Source organism: Diospyros lotus, chromosome 5 (genome assembly GCF_014633365.1).
Source record: "Diospyros lotus cultivar Yz01 chromosome 5, ASM1463336v1, whole genome shotgun sequence".
NCBI lineage: Eukaryota > Viridiplantae > Streptophyta > Magnoliopsida > Ericales > Ebenaceae > Diospyros > Diospyros lotus.
The window spans coordinates 39,331,093-39,356,498 of record NC_068342.1 but is presented as its reverse complement, the minus strand read 5'-3'; the positions used below and the strand labels follow the sequence as shown (position 1 = coordinate 39,356,498).

Sequence of the window (25,406 nt, the reverse complement as noted above, 5' to 3'; positions counted from 1 at the left end):
AGTTCTTGAAACCTGTAAATAGTTTTATTTATGGTTGAATAGTGTTTAAAGAATGTGTAAATATGCTGTAAATAGTTTTATTTATGGTTGAATAGTGTTTGGAGAATGTGTAAATATGCTGGTATATGAAGAGGTAAAATCTAATCCATATTATTAATTTTAAATATTAATATAAAATTTAAATTAAAATAAATTACAAAAAAATGAGATTTTTTTAAATCGAGAGAAATCTTGAGATATCACGTAATACTGCCAAATACTGACTACCAAATATATATATTTTTTAAATAAATTTAATTTTTTATTTTATTTTCCATAATTTACCTCTCATTCTCTCTCAATAAAACTACCACTCAAAACTCTAAAACCCTTAATTAATTTTAAAACCATACCCAAAAAAGTACAAATCTTATATATGTTTATGTTACTACTTAATTTTGAAAAATAATTAGTTTGTAGGTTATGTTAAATTAGTTATTTATGTAAAATTGAATTATTTTAAATAAATCGTTTAAGTTATTTTGACAAAATTAATATTTTGTATAGACTATTTATATTTATCATATGTTGTCATATTTATTTTGAAAATTTTATTATGTTTTATTATTTATATTATTAATTTATTATATGTTGTCATATTATTTATTATTTTATATAATCTATTTATATTTATCATGTATTAAATTAATTATTAGTTTATGAAAAATGTGTAGTTTTTGAAATCTATAGAAGAAATTTATGATTGTAAAATTGTCAATTTTAAATAAATTTAATACATATAAACTTTTGTGCAACGCAGGGAGATAAATTAGTTATAAGTTATAACAAATGACACTGTCATCAGTTATGTGTCGCATCTTTATTAGAGGAGATGTTAGGCAAACGAGACAATGATCGTCATTAATTATGTGTCACATTTTCATTAGAGGAGATATTAGACAAATGAGGAGACAATGACATATAATTTCTTTAACCTCCTAAAACAACCGTAACTCATAGCATTAATTGAATTTAGTTAAATAATTTTTCTAACATGTTGAAATGCTTTCATTAATTGATAAAATATATATCAATATTTAATATTAAAAATAAAATAGATTAAACGTACCATAATCAATGAGATGTGATTTAGAATGGCTGACTACAAATTAACAGTGATTTTTGGTCCAAACCAAGAGGTTTATAATAAAAATATATAGTTAAATAATTATAAAAAATTCAAGTAATTTGTGCTGTTTAAATATTTATAATAATACAAAAAAATCACATTATTTACGTGGCATAGATAGTCCACGGCATGTGTTTGAGAGTATGGAATATCTTGAGATTATTGATTTGAGTATGTTTTCATGTGAAAATGGGATAGGCCATCGAGTTTCGATGCATAACGAACTTGTTCGTTTGCCTAGAGTTGGAGCAAGTGAATCGTATGCTTTAGAGAGGATGAGATATGTCTGAGTTGAAAGTTGACTACGATCGAATGACTCCTCAAGTTTTACACGTTAAAAAAAAAAAAAATATCTTGCTATTTAACCTTTAACTATAACACAGATGGTCCATCGCATGAGTTCAAGAGCTCGGTATATTGAAAGATCGTGGATTCGATTATGCTATAACTCGAAATTATACAATTACTTATGTTTATCTTATGGGCTAGATCTCGAACTTCGGTTCCCGACGAATCTATTCGTACGCTTAAATTATGTTCAAGGTGAATCATGAGTTTTAGAAATAGATAAACTGTCCAGCTCAAAGACTATCTATGATCGGGGACCTCTCGAGTTTTTCAAGTTAAAAAAAAAAAACTTATATTGGAAAATATTTTTCAATCAATATTACTATTTCGCAATTTTGCATAATTATACAAAATTTTTAAAAAATGGCAAGGGGGGGCGGAAGAAACAGGTGTCGACCCGTGGGTCTTCTTGACACACGTGTCTCCTCGATTAGACCTCTTCCTACGTGGCAGTCAATTCAATTATCTCCTTGTCCTTTCCGCCACCGAATTTCCCCAATAGAATTAATAATAAATTAATTTGTTAGCTACATAATAATAAATTAATTAACTTGAGAAACTACTAAATATAATTAAGATAAATCTTGACCTAATTAATAATAAATTAACATTGACGAAATAACTTGCTACAAAACATTATTTTAAAGTTACTAATGTTTATAAATTAACTAATAAAACAAAACATTACTAATAAAGTACAATTATTATTAATGTAAATTACATAATATTTTGTATCCTTATGTCATTAAAATATAATTATTATTAATATAATAATTGTTAATTGTAAAATTATTTTAAAGTTGTGAGGAAGGCTGGAAAGTCAACTCAACAAAATGCCTAATCTATTTTTGTTTTTTAATAATTATTTTTATGAAAAAATAAAGTTTTAGTTAAAAAATTAGTATCAATTTTATTTAACAGATTATGTATATTTAAAAGTTTTGGGATTGATTGCGACCATAACATTACTAATGCCCTTTTAATTTATGTCAATATAACAACTAAATTTTAATTTATTTTAAAATTAGTACCTTATTTTAATTTTTTATTAAATTCTGCTAACAAAAGTTAAGGCATCATATAATTAATATAAATCCCAAAATTACTTCATCATGGTGTTTAAGTTAATCTCAATATCAAGCAATTTTTGGGTTTATATCAATACGTGTGATACTAACTGAGCAAAATGTGATGAAAAATTAAAAAAAAGGACAAAATCTAATAGATTTGGAAGTTTAGTAGTTATTATAGTAATAAAAATAAAAATTTAATAGATAATTTAGTATAAAATGTAAAGTTTGAGGACTGAAATTATAATTAAGGTGAAGTGACAGGATAGAAGTTGAAGGGGGATTTGTGTAAATTAAAAGTCTTACAAATATATATGTTTACATAGTAAGGAGAGAGAAAGCGAGGAAGAAGAGAACAAGAGAGCACAGATACATATACTGAGAGAGAGAGAGAGAGAGAGAGGGGGGGGAGGGGCGGGGGGGGAACTCTTTTCATAGCTCTGTCTTTATACTCCTTTTGGCTCTCCAAAGAACCTTCCGTCGTTTACTCCCAAAAACCCCATTCCGGAGCTGCTGGCTTCCATGGCCGAAAACCGGGGCTTCACCGGCGCCGGCGGCGGGCGCTTCTCCAAGATGCTCTTCTCCGCCGTCGAAGACGTGGACGTCGCCCTGGACACCGACGGCTGTTACAACTACACCTCCTCTTTCTCCACCGAGAATCCCCCCAAAATGCTCTGCTTTTCCGACCACCGCAATGCATGCGAGTTTGGCTGCTTCTCCGAAACCGCTCCGAAATCGGGCCTCACATGCAGCGACTCGTCCTCCGCCTCTTCCACCGCCGCCGCCGCCGTCTCGTCGTCGAAATCCAATGTGAGTCCCGTTTCAATTTCTCTCACTCGGAAAAAGCAAAACATATTTTGGGCTTGTAACGTTTGTTCGGGAAAAACGACAAGTGAAATGCTGATGTTTTCGCTTTCATTGCTCTTGTCTTGTTCTTCCTCCGTTTTGTATTCTTCCGCAGAAAAAGCGGAGTGGGCCCGTGCTCGAACCAACTCCGATCACCACCGTCGCCGGAGCTCCGCCTGGACGCCAGAGCGACTGCAAGAGGGCCAAATCCGAGAACGGCCATGGAAAGGTCAGCCCAATCGCCTTGCATGGCCACCAATTCCTTCTTCTTCTTCTCCTTCTCCTTCTTTCTAATTCCTCAAAACCTGCATGCTTGGATTGTTCTATCAGGCGAAGAGAGAAAAGCTCGGAGAACGAATCACGGCTCTGCAACAACTGGTTTCGCCGTACGGGAAGGTCGATTCTAAATTCCGATCACATGATAACTTAATTAATATCGTTAATCGAAATTAAAAAATGTGGGTTTGCAACATTGAATTGATTACAGACGGATACGGCATCGGTGCTTCATGAAGCGATGGGATACATCAGGTTTCTGCAGGAGCAAGTTCAGGTCCTTTCTTCTCCATACTTGCGCCGTCTTCCCCCTCCTCCTTCCCTCAGCCTGCAAGTAAGCATTTTTCTTCTCCGATTTCTTTAATTAAATATTTAAATTAACTCCCCTTTACCATTTTGGATTTCCCTTTTTGTTTTTATTATCCAATTCCTATAATTAATTTTATCCCTTCTTTAATTAATCTTAATGATGTGGTTTAAGCCACTAATTATTGGGTTCTCATGTTTGTATTCAGCAGTTAATCCATTTTTTTAATTTAAATTTAATATTATAAATTGTTGGGCGGTTGATATTCAGACAAAAATCTCATTCTTCTTCCTATCTCCCGTGTCTTTCCCTTATTAAGCAATATTCTTATTGAATTTTAATTAAACAAGTGATCATAATGATTTGATAATGATTAGTTTTGTAACCATACCTTATTCACAAAATCTCTCTTTTTTTTTTTTTTTTTTTGGGAGGGGGGGGGGGGGGGGGGTTTCTTTACTTGTAGAATACATATACAAGCCAAGCCACATTGTAATTAGAAAGCTACTTGTATTATTACATTGCCCTTTTAATGTACAAGTTGTAAGTAGTACTTGAGTGATACAATTCCCATGCCTTGCCATCTCATGTGTTTTCTCATTCTTTTCCTCAGATAACTAAAAAATTTAGAAAAATATAGTTATTTCGATAAGTGTTATATTTTTATAAAAATTTGAATAAATGACGTGACAATAAGACCTTTATATTATCATTTACTTTGAGATCATTGCAAAAGTTTTGTATGAACTTGTTGTTCACATGTCTTTTGTTCCATATAAACTGGTCGAAGTTTATAATATTTCTAATACTCAGAGTCAAGATGGTAGGTGATTCCATTTTTTCAAATGCCATTAATGGCAATCAAATAATGGGTTCTATAGTTGTACATTGGGTTTTTCAGGTACCAATGTTGGCCGGATGTACCCTATGATCTTGTAGGACTAAGCCATCGGCTGAAATGGGAGGAGGCCAATGGGCTATTTTTCTTATCTTTACCCCTAAGTCAACATCACTCGGCCCAACTTTTGGGCCCTGTGTGCCTATCCTTTATCATTTATTTATTTTTTTGGTTTCCTCATTCTTGGAATTCCTTTCCAATACTGTGATTAATGACAGGAAAATGGAGGGAATGGAGAAGACACAGGGGAAGAGCCAAGAAAGGATCTGAGAAGCAGAGGCCTGTGTTTGGTCCCAATTGAGTCCACTACCCGTGTTGCCAACGACAATGGTGCTGATTTCTGGTCCCCTGCCATGGTCAACTATTTCCCACCAACTCGCGGATAAACAAACAGGGGGCTTTGAACTGTGAATTACAGAGGGTGGGAGAAGGGTATTTCTGGGATTTTGCTATCGGATAAAATGTCTGTTTTGCCACCACCTTTTTCCGGGTGGGGAGGAGGTGAAGAAGGGTGTTCTGGGGGTTCTTTTGTTTTTTTTTTTTTTTGGCGGGGGGTGGGTTCTGGCACTTCCGGCGGTGGCTGATGGTGGCGGGTGGAGCATGGCTTACATTACATCTGGGTTTGGGACCTTTGTTATGATCTAGGCATTGTCAAATACCAATACCGATGCTATCTGGGAAACAGGGCTTGTGTCCCTTTTACAGTTGGTTTCTTCCTTTTCCGAGTAAATCTCTATAGTTTGGTTTTGGAAGCTCTGTTTATTTTAGTGAAAATCATATTATAGAAAAAAGACTCATTGGTCGTGCCCAGTTTGTATGCTTAATTGTTTGGATGATCGCTCGTCATATAATTTACACATTTATAGGAAAATGCATTTGTTTTCTGGGATTGAACTAAATTATCATGGGATTAATTATTATTACACCCATATTTGAAAATTCAATAACATGGGTTAAATAATTTACATATTAACTCATTCCATCGTTCCTCTTGAGTTTAACTTATCTCATCAATTAAAAAAATAAATGGTGTTGTTTTTGTGTTTTAGTTTTTAGTTTTGAATTTATTTTTAATTTTATGTCTTGAGTGATTGTTTTGAAATCATTAAAAGTATGTTATTTTTGTTAAATTTAAAAATTATTTTTCAAAATAAATACTAAAAAAAACGTTTATTTTGAAATTTTAAGAAATTTTATTTTATAATATGTTGTTCAATAAATTTGATTCAAAATTGTAAATATTTATTAATAAATTATAAATTTAATTCAAATAATTTAAATTATAATATAAAAGATAACGGATAATCTAACCTATATAATATATTAAAATTACAAAGCTTTCTAAAATTATTTTTAATTTGACTTAACTGTTAATCTCATGATAAATTTATTTTTATTTATAAATTGAAATTTGACATTAATTTTGAGATTTAGATTACCCACAACATAAATATTAAAATAAATTATAAATCATAAAATAATAAAATATTAATTTATCCAACATTTTTAAATATCATTACGTTGAAGGAGCACGGTGAAGAAACGACTTATGGTGGATCTGGGTGTGGAGGACGAACGATGATGGTGGTTGGAGGAGGAAGAATGACGACAATTGGTAGAGGTTGATCTCAGTTGCTGATCGATGACAATAGTGTTCTTTGGAAGAGAGAGATAATATACAAAAGAGGCATGGGCATTTGTTTTGAGTTTTAATAACGTATTTTGGCTAAAAACAGTCAAAATGTATTTTTGGTGTTTTGAGTTGTGTGAATAAATTTTTTGTTGTGTTTTGAAAAATATATTTTTAAAAATTGATAAGTAAATACGTTTTGGATGTTTTAAAAAATTGAAAACAGAAAACAATAAAAATAATATGCCCTTGGCTATTTGAACCCATGGTTCCTAGAAACGCTAAGACTGTGTTCTCTTTACTTTTTAATTTCCAGTTTTGAGTTTTGAATTCATTTTTAGTTTTCTATTTTGATAGTCTATTTTTTGAAAATTGAAAACGCATTCTCTTTGTCATTTTGAAAAATTATTTTTCAAAACAGAAAATTAGAAAACGCGTTCTCTTTGAAATTTTGAAAATATTTTTTTAATGATATTTTATTCAATAAATTTGATTATTAAGTAAATTATAAATATTTAATGTTAATATATTATTAAAAAAGTATATACATTTTAAAGTTAATAAATTTTGTAATATTTTTTTCCATTACAATAATAAAATATGAATAAATAAATATGTTTTGAGTTTAGAATTTGTTTTGAATGAAAACACTCAAAATAATATTTAGTTGTTTTGAGTTTTCTTTATAATTTTTTTTTTATTTTTAAAAATAAAATTTTAAAAACAACAAAGAGAATGCGTTTTTATTATTTTAGAAAACTGAAAACTAAAAATGACTTAAAAACAGTAAAAAGAACACAACTTAACGCTCTAAGGTGTTGTTTTCACGTCTTCGAAATGTTTCTTAGATCGAAATGTTAAAAAACTAATATATATATATATATATATATTTAGATTGCTTTTATAATTTTAAAAATCTTTAAAGGTCATTTTGTAATATTAAAAAAAAGAAAACACGCTTTCTTTTGAAAATAGGTTACGGAATTTGTTCAGTCTCTAAATTAATTTTTAATTCTGTATAGAATTTATTTAAATGCATTATGATTTTTATATTTATTTTTAAATTAAATAAATATTTTTTATTTAAGCATTTTTTTCACTTTTTTGAAAAATAATATTTCACCATTTCCATTTAGTCTTGAAATATTTTCTGTTCCATTTTTGGGCAACCTATATTTAAGCAAAAATACTTTCTAACTACAAAAGATAAGACTTCTACCTCATAACCCAAGGTCCTGACTCCACTATTAATTAACACTGTTAGGTCACTAATTTATTTCACTTACCAAACTTAATAAATGATGATGTTATCTCGATTAGCTCTTTTATTCAAATGTTCTTATCTCGATTAGCTCTTTTATTCAAGTGTTCTAAATGATCGGGTGACCTAAATATTAATCACCCACCATCTCTTTTTGATGTAGTTATACCAATAAAAAAGAAATTATCGAAACCATTTGTTAGAAAGATCAAAAGCTCAATTTGTATATATGAAAAATTAATATTAATATATGCAATATAAAGTTATAACCATTAATTAATTAATGTTTGTAACATTATTTTGTTGCAATGTGAGCGCTTATATTTGTGTTGTTGTTTAGATATAATAATAAATTTGTAAGTGTGTCGAATTATCTTGATGAGATAATAAATGACTTGTTCGTTGATGACTTGAGTTCTAGTGACTTTCTTGAGGACGACTTATAAGGAAAAAATCAATTAAGGGTATAGGATGAGTGTTGTGCGTGGATTATTCGATAATGCCTAAGTCAGTCTTCAAATGAGTAGATAAAATGTGGAGAGCAAATGAAATTTCAATAGTATTAGACTTATGAGTGTATTTGAACAAGTTGATGGATCTCCTATTTATAGAAAATAGTATATTGGAAAGGCTACATTTTTTGCTGAACATCTTAAACACTCATTTGAAAATCAAAAGGAAGTTTGACCTATTTTTTGAGGTCTCATGTTTGGATATTAAATCTCTCAAAGTCTATAGTCTATCGCATAGCAAAGTTTCTCACCCCCACTTAATCACTCAGCCCATTCGATTGGAGGTTCCAACAGTCCCTTGAATTGGTCTCCCGATGGGCTCTCTTGATGTGTTCTGAATCCATTTCATTATATTTGGACTTATTATTGGGTATAACAGTTTGAATAAGTTTATTTAATTATTTTATTTGTTATTTATAATTTAAAATTTATTATTTAGTTACATCACTGTTGACTTATACGATTTGAAAATGACATTCTGTATAGTTTAAATGACATTATTTATAATTCAATTTTGTAAATCGTCTTAATCTTAAGTTATAAGAAAATATTGTTACTAATTCAACTTAGTAAATTCTCTTAATTTTAAGTTATAAGAAGACATTGTTACTAAATACAAATTGAACTGGACGAAAATGTTTAATTTATTAAATAAAAATTAAACATTTCCAAAAAATTTAAATTTTGTTTCAATATTGGACCTAGCACTGTACTCAAACGCAATTTTAAGGTGAATTTGGAAATTAAAACTGGGCCCAATACCGGGCAAAAACGAAACTTGGGCTCGGCCCAAATTTCCAAAACCATATTGGGTTGTGCCGGCCTTTTCAAATGGGCCGATGCATCACAGGAAGCACAGACCCGGATTGGGATGAGCCCATTACCTCTTCTTTTGAATCTTCAGAACATCAATATGATATTCAGTTTGAGTTTTACTTTTTCTGCATATTTTCTTGCTAAATTGACTGACGAAGGCACACTTTAAAATCGCAATAATCTTATAAAAAAAAGAAGAAAATACGGTGTGTCTACAATCTCCATGTTTTTTTTTTCTTATAATTTTAATAAAATAAAAAATCTCATATACTAAAGTTAGAACCCGATCCTTTCGATTATCACCCTTATATGGTCTCCCGTCACTCGCGCTTTTGATTTTGACACAGAAGATAAATTATAGGTAGAGATTTTGCCTTACTATACATAACACGAAATTAAACTCACGATTTACTGATGCAAATTTTAACTTATCATAATTCAATCATTTTACCTGTATCTTGAGAGTCCGATCATTTGAACTCTCGTTGAGTAATAAAGAGGAGTGGGAACATAAGCTAATTGATGGGAGATTGGCCATTGAATGAAGTATGGACCATGTTGGAATCATCAATCCGTTTCCCATGTAATGAGTTCCAGTTGAAGTATTAGTTGTTTGATACAACAGAAGGATGAAATGTTATGCCTACCAAAATGGACTAACATGTACTGTGAGACGCATATATTGAATGTCACAGGCTACCTTTCATTTTGTGTTGATTTTATTCCTTCTTGTGGCACATTCAAAAGTCACGGTGGTTGACGACGACAACAACAATGTCTTTAATTACAATGCTAATAAATTTTAAATTATAAGCTTTTTGGGCGTGATTTAGGGTGTTATAAATAATTCATCAAAACCTGTGTCACATGATTAGCTAGATTTAAGGTTTATAATATGAATTTCTCCTAAATTTTCAAACCATAGCCGTTATTTAAATAAGTCAAAGTCAACAAAATTAGACGAAAATTCTCAATTAGTGAGAAACACGCGTCCTTGACTTGAATTGTTCTTACAAATTGAATGCCCTTCACCACAAGATCCTCTTGCCCTGCATTGGTCAACTATATATATATATATATATATTATGATAGAGAGATGGTAGAGAATTGGAGTAAGCAATATTTTGGTTAAATCAAAATAATTGAATTGAATTGGATAAAATTGTTGGGTTAGTTACATTCAATTTGTAAGTTAGTTTAGTTCGATTTCTAAATTTAATAATTTTAATTATTTTGGTTCAGTTTGAACTTTATATTGAAAAAAATTAAAATAATCAAAATGTCAAAAAATGGCATCATTTTTTTTTGGATTGTTGGGCTTGAGCATTTATTTGATCGATTTGGTTTAGTTTTTGACATAATTTTATATAATTTATTCATTTTAATCAATTCAGTAACCTAACTAACCCAATGCACACCCTAGTAAATGATATATATTTGATCTATTGACATGTATAATAATTTTTGGGTTAGTCCCTTTTTCATTTGGTGGCTAAAGTTGGGTTCCTACTTGACCTATTTTGTTATTTTTAATATAAATTTGCACTGAAATAGTCAACTACTAGAACCCCTAAATTCCACCTTTTATTCTTTTTTATACCACTTTGGTTAACATTGTGACACGAAACAAACAAAGGATATAGATTTGACCGATTGAGATGGATAATAATTTTTTGATTAGTCCCATTTCATTTGATGGCTAAAGTTGGGTTCTTACTTGACTTATTTTGTTATTTTTAATATAAATTTGTATTGAAATAGTCAACTATATATTAGAACTACTAAATTCCACCTTTTATTCTTCTTTATACGTACCACTTTGATTAACATTGTCATACAAAACAAAGGATATAGATTTGACTGATTGACATGGATAATAATTTTTGGGTTCATTCCCTTTCATTTGAGGGCTAAAGTTGGGGGTCCTACTTGATTTATTTTGTTATTTTTAATATAAATTTGCATTGAAATAGTCAACCTATAAGAACCCCTAATTAAATTCCACCTTTTATTTTTTTTATACCACTTTGGTCAACATTGTGATACAAAACAAACAAGGCTTAACATGAGTATATATTATATATGTTTAAGTTATCAAAATTTAAACTAACAATTAGCTTCATATATATATACGCACACACATTATGAGTTGGTTCGTATTATGTATGTGTAAAAAAATTAAATGTAAATTATTTTTAGATGGGGTTAGACAATTATAATTTATTTTTTTAATTTTTAAACAATTTTGAACAAAATGTTTCTGGGTTTAGTTAATATTTATTTTTAGTGAATAAATAATTTTAAAAATATTTTATTAACAAGATTTCATAACATCGATTTGTGTTTTTTTATATAATTATTGATAGAAATATTATTAATTAATTATTTTGATAATAAATTTGATAAAAAAAAATATTATCTTCATGACCGCAGTTGCATGATCAACCAGAAGTTGGTCAATTCAACATTTCAAAAGTGGCTTGCAGTCTTTATGTTCCCCAATTCTATGTTGGAATATCTAAAGCTCTTCCCATTTTTTTATTTTTTTAATCTAACTTGCCAAAAGCTTATTTGGGTTCACATCATGGCAAATGAGATTCCTTTGAATCTAGTTTTAAGGGAGTCGGGTTCAAATATAGATCGAAAATTTTTAATTTTTTAGTGTTGTATTTTATAATTACTTTTAAGTAAGTCGGTTTGAGATATATAAATTTTTAAGAGAGTCTAGTTTTAAGGATGTTTGGCTCAAATATAAATAGAAGATCTTAAATTTTTGAGTGTTGTATTTTATAGTTAGTTTTAAATGAGTCGAGTTTAGATATATAAATTTTTGAGGGTTCTAATTCTTTAAATGTCTACATATAATTGTGCAATCTCATACAGAATTAGGTTTAAACTCACAAACTTGCGATATCCCAAATTTTTAAGTGTATGTGGTGTGGATTATCTACGCTACCTTAAAGAGTTTAAATATAATATTTATGTACGAGGTTTTGTATCTTATATTATATTATATAATATATTAATGTATAAATATGATTAATAACATTAAAATCAAGCCGTCTAAATGACATTAATCATCCAAAACAATAGTATAGTTTTGCAAATATTTACATAATTTGCATGAAGGGAAGCAATTAGGTATATATAGAATGAGTCAAATAAAGCAAATGGTTGGATGTTGGATCGCTCTATAAATATGCATACGCATAGAGAGAGATCAAACGAAGAAGCTTCTTCATCTTGAAGCCATATTAATTAAACTGGGACACGATGATGAAGAGCGGCCGCTACTCTTTCGTCCTGGCCTTGACTGCCATCGCCGTGCTTGCCTTCTTCCTTATGCTCTCGCATTCGCCGGCGCCGGCGGAGGGCTCGAGACCTCTGAAAGATCAAATTCAGCCACCTTTTCCTTCTTCGTCCTTGAAGAATATGAAGGGTCTCTTCATCAGTCACCAAGCTTACTCCGGCCCCAGTCACCGTGGAAGCGGTCACTAGCTAGCTAGAGAGGGTGATTGATTTCATAGAAATTAATCAAACAATCTGTTTCGTTTGTTCTCTTTTTTGTTCTTATTAATTGATTCTTAGAAACAAGATTCTCTCTCTCTCTCTCTCTCTCTCTCTCTCTCTATATATATATATATATATATGCAGGATGTAAACTGAAAAGTTACATGCACACAAGAAGGTTAAACTTCCAATTCTTTCTTCTTCTTCTTCTTCTTCTTCCACAGCAGCTGAGCTGAAGAAGAAACTCATCGCTGTAAGTTATCTGTAACCATCTTTCTCCGGAAGTTGTGGTCGCCGGCCGCCATGTGGGCGGTATGAACGGCAACCGCATCCCGGTGATGTGGGCTCACGTGCACACGCGTTGGCTCTTAGCGGGTTATACTGCCACTGGTAAAACTTGTCAAAAAATGGCAAGTTTTACCATCAATCGATCGATTGAACTGATCAGTTCAATCGATCAGTTCAAAAGCCCTCACTCTCGTTGGCTCTTAGCGGGTTATACTGCCACTGCCACCATTCACACAATTGGATTACATATACTGCCGCTGCCCCTGCCCCCTTCTTGGATGATGTGTCTGTTTGAGGTTTGAGTTTGGTTGAGGCTTCATTGAAACTTAATTTTGAATTCTAACTTGTTTATAGTACTAAAACATCTCTTCTATTGAGTTTAAAATTTAATAATAAAATAAACAACATTTAAAACAACACAATCCAATCACACTACTACTATTGTATTAGTTGCATCAATCTCCAACACAAAACCAAACAATTCCTGAATTCTAAACTTAAAAAAGATAAACAAAATCTTACATAGGTCGCAATAATATTATTTTTGACATTAAAATGTTGTGTACATTAAACCATACCGCTTCCTTGTGATAACATCCTTCCCAGGACCACAATGGGGTGAGAAGGGTGTCCCACATGCATGGTAACATCAATTCCGTTGTTAATAGCAATTTATTTATTTATTAGTGGAATGTGTACATTAATTTTAAATTCAAGTGTAGTTTGGGATAAAGTGTAGAACATTATTTAATTAATTTGTAATAAATATTTATTAAATAAATATTTTATTTTTGATTAGGTCCCATTCACTATTTATGTAGTAATGTTGGGTTAGAATTTTTGTGTATGTCTAACTTTTATATGCTTGTATTGAAAAGTTATATGTCTAAAAAGTAATGAAAAAAGATGATCTGACATAGAATTTGTATTCATATTAGTATAATACTGAATCACTTATAATTTTATTCTATGATAAATACAAATATGTCATCTATTGTCAATTTTGTTTGTTTTATTTAATTTATACAATTTTATTATTTAATTATATTATTTTGCAAGGCCAAGAATCAAAGATGCTACTTAATCACAATATTTTCCTTTATTTCTCCTTTTTCAAAAATTTCATTCTTGACATTTCATTATTGTTAAGTCGGTGAAGAAGTTTTTCTTACTATTGTTTCTTTACTCATCTTCTGACCACACCCCTTTATTAATTATCTCCAAAAACCAATTCACTAGCGAGAAGTCCTCGAAAAAGTCTTTCTCCTCCATCCATTTATATATATATATGTGTGTGTGTGTGTGTGTTTGCCACTAATTGTAATAGACATGAACACATAATTATATATAAATATATGTATATCTAACTAATATTTATTTAAATAAATAAAATAAGATTATAAAATTTTTCAGATCAAAATATAAAATGATTAAAATAAAATTGAGAAATACTTTAAAAATTTTATTAGATTGTTATTAATTTTTTTAAAATGCATTAAGTGACATATGTATTCTTTTTTTTTTTTTTTTATCTTTAAAGTTCAACATAACTTTATTTAGAGAAGAGGGATAAATTTATCTAAACAATTCCAAATAAGAAGTCATGTAACTCATTTTCTAAGTGTTGTCAAATAAATTTAACAAAAATAATACAAAACATTTTTATCTTAAATATTTTTTATATCTTATTTTTTTCAATATATATCTTAATTTACAAATATTACCATAAACCATCATATTTAGCTTGTTGAAAAAACAAGTGGAGTTAGAATGCAGGGGTGAATTTAAATACAAAAACTATAATTTTAAAAATAAGAAAATAGTAATAATATTAAAATACAAAAAATTTTATAGTTGTTCCCTACGCCTTTTCATACTTTGATAATATCGTATAATAATCTTATTATCAATTTTATTAAATACATCATTTTTAACATACATAATTAAATTGTCATTTATCTATTCATCTTCAATCCTATTATTCCTATCATTTTGCTTGGAGAGTCATTGTCATCACCCGCGAATGGCAATGGCAATGGCGGTACCAATTGTAAAAGTCATTATCATCACCCGCGAATGGCAATGGCAATGGTGGTAGCGGTGCCATTCGCGGGTGATGACAATGACTCTCCAAGCAATAGAACGACTCTCCAAGCAAAGGCAAAATGCCAACCCATTCTACAAACAGACATATATATATTATACACCACACACATATATATATATATATTATACACATATTAACACCAGTAGTACCAGAGCCACCAAGGCAACTCCTTACTGTATTTAATTTCCTATTCCCTTTATTTTTTCACTTCTTCTTCTCTTTCACGACTATGGCCCTCCCACTAAGGCAAACTAGTACTCCACCACCCTCGCTTGATCCTCAGCTCTCTTTGGCAGTCGAGGCCAAGCAGCCCACGACTGAAGTAGCAGAACAACCACAAGTTTCTGATTCTTCAACTACACCAGTAGGGAACCAAACTGCTGATCATAATGATCGACTGCAGCAGAAGAAGAACAATCGCCAGTTGGATTGGCCGACGCTTACGATCGGATTCTGCTTGGGGGCCGCGGCACAGATTGCCGTCGAGGCTCGCAAGACAGATGCTGTAAGCTTCCACTTGCTATGTATGCTGATGGTGCTTTCGTTTTCTGCCGTCCTCGTTGCCACGAACATTACTAGTAAGCACGCTAATGTAGCTCAACTCCTGGAGCATGTTGGTGGGTTTCTCGGGATCACTGCTATCTTCTTGGCCATCACAATTGCTTTCCCGTTGAGTCTCAAGGTCTTCTCTTGGGCCATTTACGCACTTGCATTGCTCGTCATCTTCATCTGCAACTACCGCCAATGAGCACTACGCTAGCTTCCCATCACCACCCTGCTGTTGCTAGACCTGTTTTGATGCCAAAAATAACATTATTGGAACTTAAATAAGGTTTTGTTTTTTCTTTTTGAGTGTATTTGCAGTTCTAGTAGAATTCAAGAGTTATTTGGTCTTGTGATCATTGTATTTGCAGGTCTAGTAGAATTCAAGGGATGTTTGTACTTTGTAGAATTCAAGGGATGTTTGTACTTAATTTGTAGAATTCAGCACATTTAATATATTTGGTTCGGTTTTAATTTCGATTCGGTGGCAATGTTCAATTAATTGGGTCAAAATGACAGCATTTTTTAAAATTTTTGTCTATTCGATTATTTTAATTTTTTTACAAAGTAATCAAATTGAACCAAATTACTCAAAAATCTTAACCAAATTTAATTATTATGCAAAATAAACCGCATCATTGGGCAAAATAAATCAAATCCAACCAATAATTTTAATTTGGTTCGGTTAATTTGATTTAATTAAATTTTTGCTCAATGCTAATGACAACCAACTTTATTTCTCTAATTATGTGTAACTATGAGAAATAAAGTTTTTCCTCAGACAAAGTATAAACTATTTTATAATAGTTATAGTGGTATTTATCTTAGTAAGAATTTTACTCTTTTTTTTACTGTAGATCCAAATATATTAATATAAGATATTATTGAATTAAGAATGTATTAAAAATGAAACAGTTACGATTTGAAAATATTCGTATTAATTGATGACAATACGTATATTTAATATGTTGACAACGTCGCTATGAAGAGAAAAGTTTGAGTTATCTTGTGTAACTCAAATGAATACGAAAAGAAAAGTATTATATATTATATTAACACAAATATATAATACTCTTTTAATTTTTATTTTTTTATATTTTATTTATATTTTTGCCATTTGATAATAATTTATATTCTAAAATAAAAGAAGCCAACTAATACTCTTTTGATTTTTATTCTAAAATAGTAAAAAAAGAAAAAGTTACATTTCACTGAAATTATTTTCTTGAAACCTAAGACCATTATTTCTATTGAGTATAAAAGTTCTCATATTTGTTTTCTCTTGGAGACTCTTTTTAATTAAAAATAAATGGTATAAATTAAGTACATCTAAAATTGAGTTAGGAAAAGAGATGAGGCATTTAAAATTGAGTTCAAAGATATATTTAACTAATATATATGTTAAATTTAGAATTTAGAACTCAAAACTTTACTTTCCAACATTGTTATGGTAATTTAAATTGTAAAAGTGTATTATAATTTCTATCACATAAAAGCAGTATCAGAAGCTTGTAAAGAGTTGGTGTAGATGAAAAAAATTATACAAGATATTAATTACTTTTCACTATAGATTGAAACATATTGATATAAAATATAAGATATCATTGAATTAAGAATGTGTTGAAAATAAAGCAGGCAGTGTGAAAAGATTCATATGGATGACCTCCGAGAGTGATGATGGTTTAATTTTAAATATATTTTATAAAAATTAAAATTTAATAATTAAATACACAATATTTAAGACAACACAATCCAATCTGACTAAAATAGTAAAATTATATTGAGGCAATTGAGCAATTATCAAACATCTCCACACTACTATTATATTAGTTGCATCAATCTCCAACTAGTAATTTATGAGGGCCGGAAACATGCCCCTTTATATTCACGTCACATTGTAATAAGATTATGTTATTATTGCTAAAATATATTATATATCAATCAACCATATAAAATACATCTATGGTCATTGATCACTTCAAAGTTGATGGCGCTAGTAGGGGGAGCTACAGGGGACAGGGGACAAATCTAGCTAGTTTATGAGTGAACGTCCATGAAGAAGAGGATGGTTTGCTATATCAGTACATAACCGGTAAAATATCACTGGATAATGTCACTTGCTTGAAATCTGCGCTAAATCAATGGTATTGCACAAAAGGATGTACATTAGTACATAACCGGCAATAGCTTTTGGCTTCCCATATTGAATAATCATAGTTAAATTACACCCACATCTCCACTAAGAATACTGGCTCACCTCAACGGTGTATCCAACTCCCCTGAGAATAGGTCCATGAAACCCTTTGTTCGTATTTAAAAGATTTCTCCAACTGGTGAGAACAAAGCAAACAAATAGAGGTGGAAGGTCTCAATCTGGGAGAGAACTGAGTAAAAGACAAAGGAGCACAATCATTAAGAGGATGGATGACCATATAAAAATCAGACGGAACCCAGGTAATCTTTTAACAGAGATAAGATGGGGCTGGAATAAGAAGCACCATTAACCTTCTAAAACATGATCCCGTCCCTCCCCATGCCACATTTTTATAGAAGTATAGTTTCATCTGATGCACTGACTACCATGTACTTAAATGTCCAGGGAGAATCATATATATTTTAAATTAATTTATCTGCCATGTCAGGAGGCATACATTTATGAGGCAGGTCTTCCAGTCGGCTCTTCTCTCTGTTGCTTACAGGTAAACGAATGCCTTAAGAATAAAGTAAATAGACTTTGATCTCCCTTTTTAGGCATAAATTGTATGTTTGCAAAATAGATGTAAAAGCATAGAACAACAATTAAATTTTATCTTTTCAGGAATTGTTAAATATCAACCACGGCATCCATTTCCATTATTGATCAATGAATTGTTTTCTTCTGGTTCTACGTATTTAATGCCTCTTGGTCTAAAATCCAAATGTTCTGTTCAAACACCGCCCTTTCATCAACTAGTTGGACTTTAAAATCCAGGGAAAATGGAAAATAGAACAAAATGTGGTGGAATACCAAAATATCTCGGCAATATCAAACCAACACTGACAGATCCCTAGGCTTACATAAAACAACTCCAATTGAACCATTTAAAGTAAGATTCTCTGCAACAACTCCTCTTCCCATTGCCATGTAGTATCCTCCACTAGCCGCCACATCAACCATTGATGCAATGACTGGCTTTGTGGCAGCCAGAAGTCTGATTTCCCTCCATAGGAAAATTCTATTGGAACCCGTCAAATTACTCAATATAATCCGTTAAACTGAATTTTTATTTTTATTCTTTACGACCACAAGAATTACTATTTATAACCCATAAATTTCTAAATTTGCCCTCACATCCACACCATTTCTCAAACAAACCCTAGCAATCTTCGACCATTATTTTGCGAGGAAGAAGAAATCGGACTGAAATCAAGTACGCTTTTAATGTTTAATTTCTTCAATAATCGTATATGGCGGCATCACCATCGGCCGCGATGGCAGTCACCATGGTCGCCATCATTACCACGGACCTTCGCATCGCGAGGTGCGGGGGTTTTAGAAACCCCCTTCCCCCACCTTGGCGACAACGATGGCAGCCACCATGGCCGCCATCATTACCACGGACCTTCGCATCGCGAGGTACCATCGCGGCTGATGAAGGCGGCCATGGTGGCTGCCATCGTCACTGCTGGGTGGGAGAGGGGGGTTTCTGAAACCCTCGCACCTCGCGGTGCGGAGGATTGAGATGGCTCCGCACGTCGCGGTGCGGAGGTCTCTAAGATCTCCACACCACAAGGTGTGGAGGGTTTCAGAACCCCCGCACCGCGAGGTACGGAGCCATCTCAATCCCTCGCACCGCGACGTGCGGGGGTCCGAACCCGTTCTGGGTTCTTGAACCCGCAATTCCAGGTTGGAGAAACCGGAACCAGATTTATTAATTAATCTATTTATTTATTTTTTTTAGTTTTGTGCCATTTGAATTTTTTTAAAAAATATCATTGATTTCATATTAATCTCACATGTTATTTTTTATATTAATTATAATTTTACAGTTCACCTTTCTAATAAATCTAATTATTATTAATTTTATTATAAACAATTTTATTTGTCATCATGCATTTAGACATTTAATATAACATTCTTATATGAATTAAATTAATTTTGTAGCAGATTATTATTATTTTAAAAATGACTAATATGGTACATTCATTTATAAGTATGGCACGTACTCGAGGAGGAAGAATAGAGGGAGCTCGTCAGCGTTCGACAGCTTCCACGAGGAGGAGGAGGGTAGAGGGTCATGATGGTCATTCTATAGCTGATACATCTATCTCAGATGCGCATATTTTTTAGCAACCAGGTACTTTGGACTCATCACCTCCTAGTGCTCCAAAGCAGCCACCTACTAGTGCTTCAGAGCAGCCACCTACTAGTGCTCTGGACGATACTACTGAACTATTTTTGGGAGGCCCTGAAGATCCATCCATTTTAAAGAGTTTTAAAAATCATGTTGCTGTTAGTATATGGGCTGGAGAGGTAAGCGATTATGAAAATAATTTTACATTTAAAATAATTATTATAATGTTAGTAATTATTTTATTATTTTTATGTAATAGGAAAGAGGTGTATTAAAGTGCAATAGCCATGGACAAAGAATTCCTGATTGGCCATTGGCAAATCAGCAACGTATTTATGATATTGTTGTAAGATCTCAGTTGGCACCTTTGATAGAATCCACATATCGATTTGTGAATCCTACAGTTGTGTCAGCCTTTTCAGAGAGATGGCAACCTGAGACTAACACATTTCATCTACCATTTGGTGAGATGACACTCACGCTAGATGATGTTGCTACTATTTTGAAGATACCAGTTGTTGGCAGCCCTGTATCAGTCCCTCATTTGACAGGTAATGAAGCTCAGAATTTACTTTGTCGTTTACTTGGGGTCTCAGTAGTAGAAGCAGCAGGCCAGATAGCTGAGACTCGGGGACCGTATATGAAATTAGATTGGCTGAGAAAAACATTTATGAACGTACCAAATTCAGCTCCGGATGAAGAGATGTACAATGCTAGTAGGGCGTATTTGTTATTTATATTAGGTTGTACATTATTTGTGGATAAGAGTGGTATCATGATTTCGATTTCCTATATTGCATTGCTGGAAGACTTGAGTATATCTAGTATGTATGCATGGGGGGCTGCTTATTTGGCATATTTATATAGGCAGCTGGGTATCGCGAGTAGAAGAGATGTCAAGGAAATCTGTGGATATTTAACATTACTTGAGGTAATAATTTAAATTTTATTATTTTGTGCATATTTTTACTATGTCTTTCCATATATCTTAACAATTATTTACATTAAATGTATACAGACTTGGATATACGAACATTTTTCATTGACTAGAAGTAAACATAATTTATCATATACTGACGAGTTGCCTAGGGCTCATCGCTGGCTTCCTGTTCGTGAGTATGATTCTTTGCAATCTTTGCGAGAGCAACTTGATGACTTAATTGAAGATCAGGTATTCTGTTCACACATTATATTTTGCAACTTAATATTGCTCATCATTGAAATTCTGAAACATGTGCAGGTCATATGGACACCATATAGGAGGCATCGTGCACAACACCCACTGCATGAGATTGCATTCTTCTCCGGATGTCTTAAGTGTGGAGGCGTGATTGAGCCATATCATCCAGAGAGAGTTCTACGACAATTTGGGCATATACAGAATATACCTCCACCTCCATTATCTCCTATTGAAGCCAAGCGGGTAGAGCTACGGCAACATATAAGGTAATTTATGATTTTATCAATGATAGTTGGTCTCGCTGGGATTTTCACTTATTGCTAGCACACCGCCGGGGTGGACTTGCCCTAGTGCCATGGGAGTGCAGTGAAGACTACTTGGCATGGTATCATCACATTATACAACGAGTCATACAAAATCTTACAAATAGATCCGGGTTTGACAGAGGTGATCGAGATAGAGTGACTCTTGCTGATGTGGTAAGATTAATTTTGTAATTGTAATTTTTTAAAATATATTATGTTTAATTTTTTATATTTAAAATAATTGTGTCTTGTAGCGCATCATGGCATCACTATCTCCTCTTAGGCAAGTCATATCAGGTGGATCCACTCAAGATGTAGATGCATGGAGACGGGCATGTCTTCAGGTATATGATATTTTGACTATTCGTATTGGATCTTTTTCTACTGGGTCTCATGCATATACAGTATTTCAAGAAGTGCCTTCTAGTATGGTACGAACACCGACGGTAGTTACATCACATCCGGCAGTAATTATAAATCCACCACCTACGAGTTCATATCCACATCATCTAGCCCCAAGCCCCCCTCGAGAGACAAGAAAAAGGACTGATAGAGATTAATTTTTTTTTTTTGTAATATGAGACTTTGTATTTGCTATAATAAGTAGAGTCTTATCCATTTGACTACTTCTGATGAGGTTCGGATATGTCGCTAAGATATAAATGTTACTATCACATTTTCTATTTGGATTTAATTTTCTTAGTTTATTTAAAAATTATTTCCATAACTCGAATGTATCACTTCTATGCCACTCCACATAATTACAATCTTTCAATTTTTTCATCAACTGTTGTATTTGTGATTGACCACCTTTATCCATGACTCTATATCTTTGTCATACATCATATATAGTTTTGATGGTACTCACATTTTTTTTTATCTTCTGCCTTTAACGCCATTAAAATATTTCTTGGCTTCACAAGATTGTTAGACATTGTTATCATAATTTATTTCTCTTTCTCTGTAAGTCGGCCAGCATATGAATGACCCTCAAGTTGAGCTGCTGGTAAATGATTGTACAATCCACATACAATTTTCAATATCTAGTGTTCATTTGACAATTTAACACCAAGTAACTCAAATGGACAACCACACTTTTTAGAACCTGTCGTCCTACGATTTGTTTCCCCTATTGTCTCATCTCCTTTTTTTGATGATTTATACTTTCCACTCCGTTCACAAGCAAGACGAACTCTAGGTTTTCTTCCTATACCCCCAGATTCAGAACCCTTTATAACAATAACCATTCCATTTTCTTTTCCAACTGTCTTAACCCATTCAATCAGTGTTTCCCTATTACTGAAAATCTCATTCATAACAAAAATTTGACTAGCGTTTGATATGCCATTCTCATTCTCAAAATTCTCTAAATTTTGATGATCAAATCCCTATTATCAAAACAAAAATAAGATACATAAGTTAAAAATGGGTTGTGCTTTAACCAAAATATGAATAAAATATATAAATTAAAAATAACAAAATGGAGAATGGAATCGCGGGTCGAGCCATTAAAAAAAAATCAGGGATCAGCCTCGGGTTCACTATACTGGTCGGGAACCGGGTGTGAGTCGGGGAACCCGAGGGTTCCCAACTGTAACAAGTCGGGAACCCGAGGGTTCCCGTCAGCTAAGAGTCGGGGAACCCAAGGTTTCCCCGACTCGAAGCTGTGGGGGAATGTTCGGGTTCCCGACTCTCTCAAGTTGGGAACCCCAACTTTCTCCCACAGTTAACAGTCTAGGAACCCGAGGGTTCCGGTCAGCTAAGAGTCGGGGAAGCTCGGCTTCCCCCACTGTAACTCTTCGGGGAAGCTCGGGTTCCCCGAAGAGTTACAGTCGGGGAACCTGGGTATCCCCGACTGTAATGTGTCGAAAGCTCAGGCTGCCATTCATGTAGTGATTCTCAGCATCAGTTAATAGCATGCATCAATCTAAAATACATTACCAGAATATTGACGTGCTGCTCGTGCGATTCATTGTAGTCCACCTGCTCATTATGCACGATCTGGTGCTCATCATCTTCTCCATAAAACTCTTTCCATCTCATCAATTTTTGGATATAATCATCCATAGAGAAAAGTTAAAATTAACAGAAACAAGAAGAAGGTAGTCGCTATAAGTGATTAGAATCAGAAACCTTCACAAATGTTTAGTGAAAGTGATCGAAGATAGGGCTGCGAAGCTTAGAATTAGAAACGTTCGTAAAAATTTAATAAAAGTGATGGGAGACTGGGCTGCGAAGAGTTAAGAAAGTAGTTGGGAGAAAGTAGTTAAGTAAGGATAATAAAGGCTTTTTAATGAAGGGTAGTTGAGGAAATAAAACAACGGATTATATTGAGTAATTTGGCGGGTTGCTGATAAAATTACTCCCCTCCATATCCTATACATAGATAACATCGACAATATTTCCACTAAAGAAGCTTATCAGAACTTTTCACGCAACAGGAACAGAACTAAATCATAAGTGAAGATGCAAAAGAAAGCACACCAACACTGAAATTGATGTTCTTTTCGATGTTACATTTTCCGCTATTGATATCAAGCTTGTCTTAACTGCATTGCTGGCCAAAATATTTTTGGAAAAAAAGGGAGGACTTATATTACTAAACTTTTCATATAGTTGACATTCTCATATTGGTGACCACCAAGATAGATAGAACATAAGAAACATTTGGTCAAGAAATATAGAAAACATGTTCCCAAGATATAGCTATAAATTTTTTTATCGCTATCCTCCCATTAGACTTTAGCACCAGCCAAACAAAAGATAAGCCATCATCAATTCTTGCGAGGTGAGCCAAAATTTATAAGGGTATAGAAGAGAGGGAAGGAACTTGGACGGGAATTTTCTTGAAGTGTTGGAGAGAAGTAACGGAGTTTGTTGCACTGTGGGACTTCACTTAGGAAAAGAGGTTATATGGGGAGCCCATTATTTCAGAGAGATTTCCTCTCCATCTCCATGAAGATTAGGGATCAGATATTTTCATTCAATAGGCAATAGAAGGCAAAAGCCAGACAGCAGCTAGAGCATCACCCCCAGGACTATCGATTCGGACTGTTACAGCCTTAGAATCTTTTTGACTCTGGAGGAAGAAGAAGACCAGCATTAAAAAAAAAATGAGTAACAACAGGGAAAGAAATAAAATAAAAGTCAACTAAAGAACAGTGGGGTGTTGAATTGTGCATGAAGCGAGAAGTCATCTCTAGAATCCAGCATGTAAAAATATAAACAAAAGCTCACCACACTTTTAAATGCATGCGCTAGTCCAAACATGTACTTTTTTTTTTTTTTAACTACAATACGTTTGATAAACACTTAAGGTGCGTTTGACAGAGTTAAAAAATAAGGGTGGAATTCCAATTCTCATCCGAATTCTTAGGAATTCCAATTTCTTGATTTCAAGGAAAATAGTCACTTTTTGAACTAAAATAGAATTCGAATTCCATAGAATTGAAAAACTGTTTTATAGAATTTCCTAGAATTTAGATGGAAAATGAATTATACTCTTATTTTTCATGTCTATCAAACGCACCTTTAAGGTATATGTTCTTTTCAAAACATATATATGCATTGATTAATCAAATTATAACTACATTATATATATGTTTTAAAATATAAGCTAAAAACCAATTACAAAATAAAACAATATGGGTTTATGTTTATGGGCCTCCCTCAAACTTAATGTTAAGAATTTTAAACTGTGTTTTCTTTGTTTTCAATTTTTAATTTTGAAATTTGAATTCAATTTTTAGTTTTGAATTTTGAATTCATTTTTAATTTTTTGTTTTGTTAGTCAATTTTTATAAAACTAAAAAAGCGTTTTGTTTGTCATTTTGAAAAACTATATCTTATATAAAAAATTAGAAAATGCGTTATATTTAAAATTTTGAAAATAATTTTTTAATTACATTTAATTCAATAAATTTAATTATTCAATAAATTAGAACTATTTAATAGGAGTTTACAAATCCTCAAATTAGATATATAACATAGATGTATGTTAATCCTTT

At 32.3% G+C, this 25,406-nt stretch overlaps 2 protein-coding genes across 3 annotated transcripts; both read left to right on the top strand.

The window, feature by feature from the left end:
• The first annotated feature begins 2,979 nt into the window (after positions 1-2,979).
• Positions 2,980-5,723, top strand: LOC127801291 (transcription factor bHLH113-like). Of its 2 annotated transcripts, none has more exons than XM_052336255.1 (5): positions 2,980-3,396; positions 3,548-3,661; positions 3,763-3,828; positions 3,920-3,985; positions 5,132-5,723. In XM_052336255.1, exons 1-5 carry the CDS (start codon positions 3,109-3,111, stop codon positions 5,297-5,299), a joined length of 702 nt encoding a protein of 233 aa, XP_052192215.1. In that variant the 5' UTR covers positions 2,980-3,108; the 3' UTR covers positions 5,300-5,723. The 2 variants fall into 2 exon arrangements, with proteins under 2 accessions (XP_052192215.1, XP_052192214.1); XM_052336254.1 differs by having other exon boundaries at positions 3,920-4,042.
• A 13,579-nt stretch (positions 5,724-19,302) lies between these two features.
• Positions 19,303-21,364, top strand: LOC127802253 (protein MAIN-LIKE 1-like). Its single transcript, XM_052337966.1, has 5 exons — positions 19,303-19,386; positions 19,911-20,093; positions 20,174-20,845; positions 20,933-21,085; positions 21,155-21,364. Exons 1-5 carry the CDS (start codon positions 19,303-19,305, stop codon positions 21,362-21,364), a joined length of 1,302 nt encoding a protein of 433 aa, XP_052193926.1.
• Positions 21,365-25,406: the final 4,042 nt, after the last annotated feature.

Excerpts from the sequence above, each read along its gene's own strand:
- LOC127801291 (XM_052336254.1), top strand. The coding sequence starts at position 3,109 with ATGGCCGAAAACCGGGGCTTCACCGGCGCCGGCGGCGGGCGCTTCTCC. Across the intron at positions 3,397-3,547 it reads TCTCGTCGTCGAAATCCAAT|AAAAAGCGGAGTGGGCCCGT; the intron begins GTGAGTCCCGTT and ends ATTCTTCCGCAG. Across the intron at positions 4,043-5,131 it reads CTCCTTCCCTCAGCCTGCAA|GAAAATGGAGGGAATGGAGA; the intron begins GTAAGCATTTTT and ends GATTAATGACAG.
- LOC127802253 (XM_052337966.1), top strand. The coding sequence starts at position 19,303 with ATGGCTCCGCACGTCGCGGTGCGGAGGTCTCTAAGATCTCCACACCAC. Across the intron at positions 20,846-20,932 it reads GATATTTAACATTACTTGAG|ACTTGGATATACGAACATTT; the intron begins GTAATAATTTAA and ends AAATGTATACAG. Across the intron at positions 21,086-21,154 it reads ATGACTTAATTGAAGATCAG|GTCATATGGACACCATATAG; the intron begins GTATTCTGTTCA and ends AAACATGTGCAG.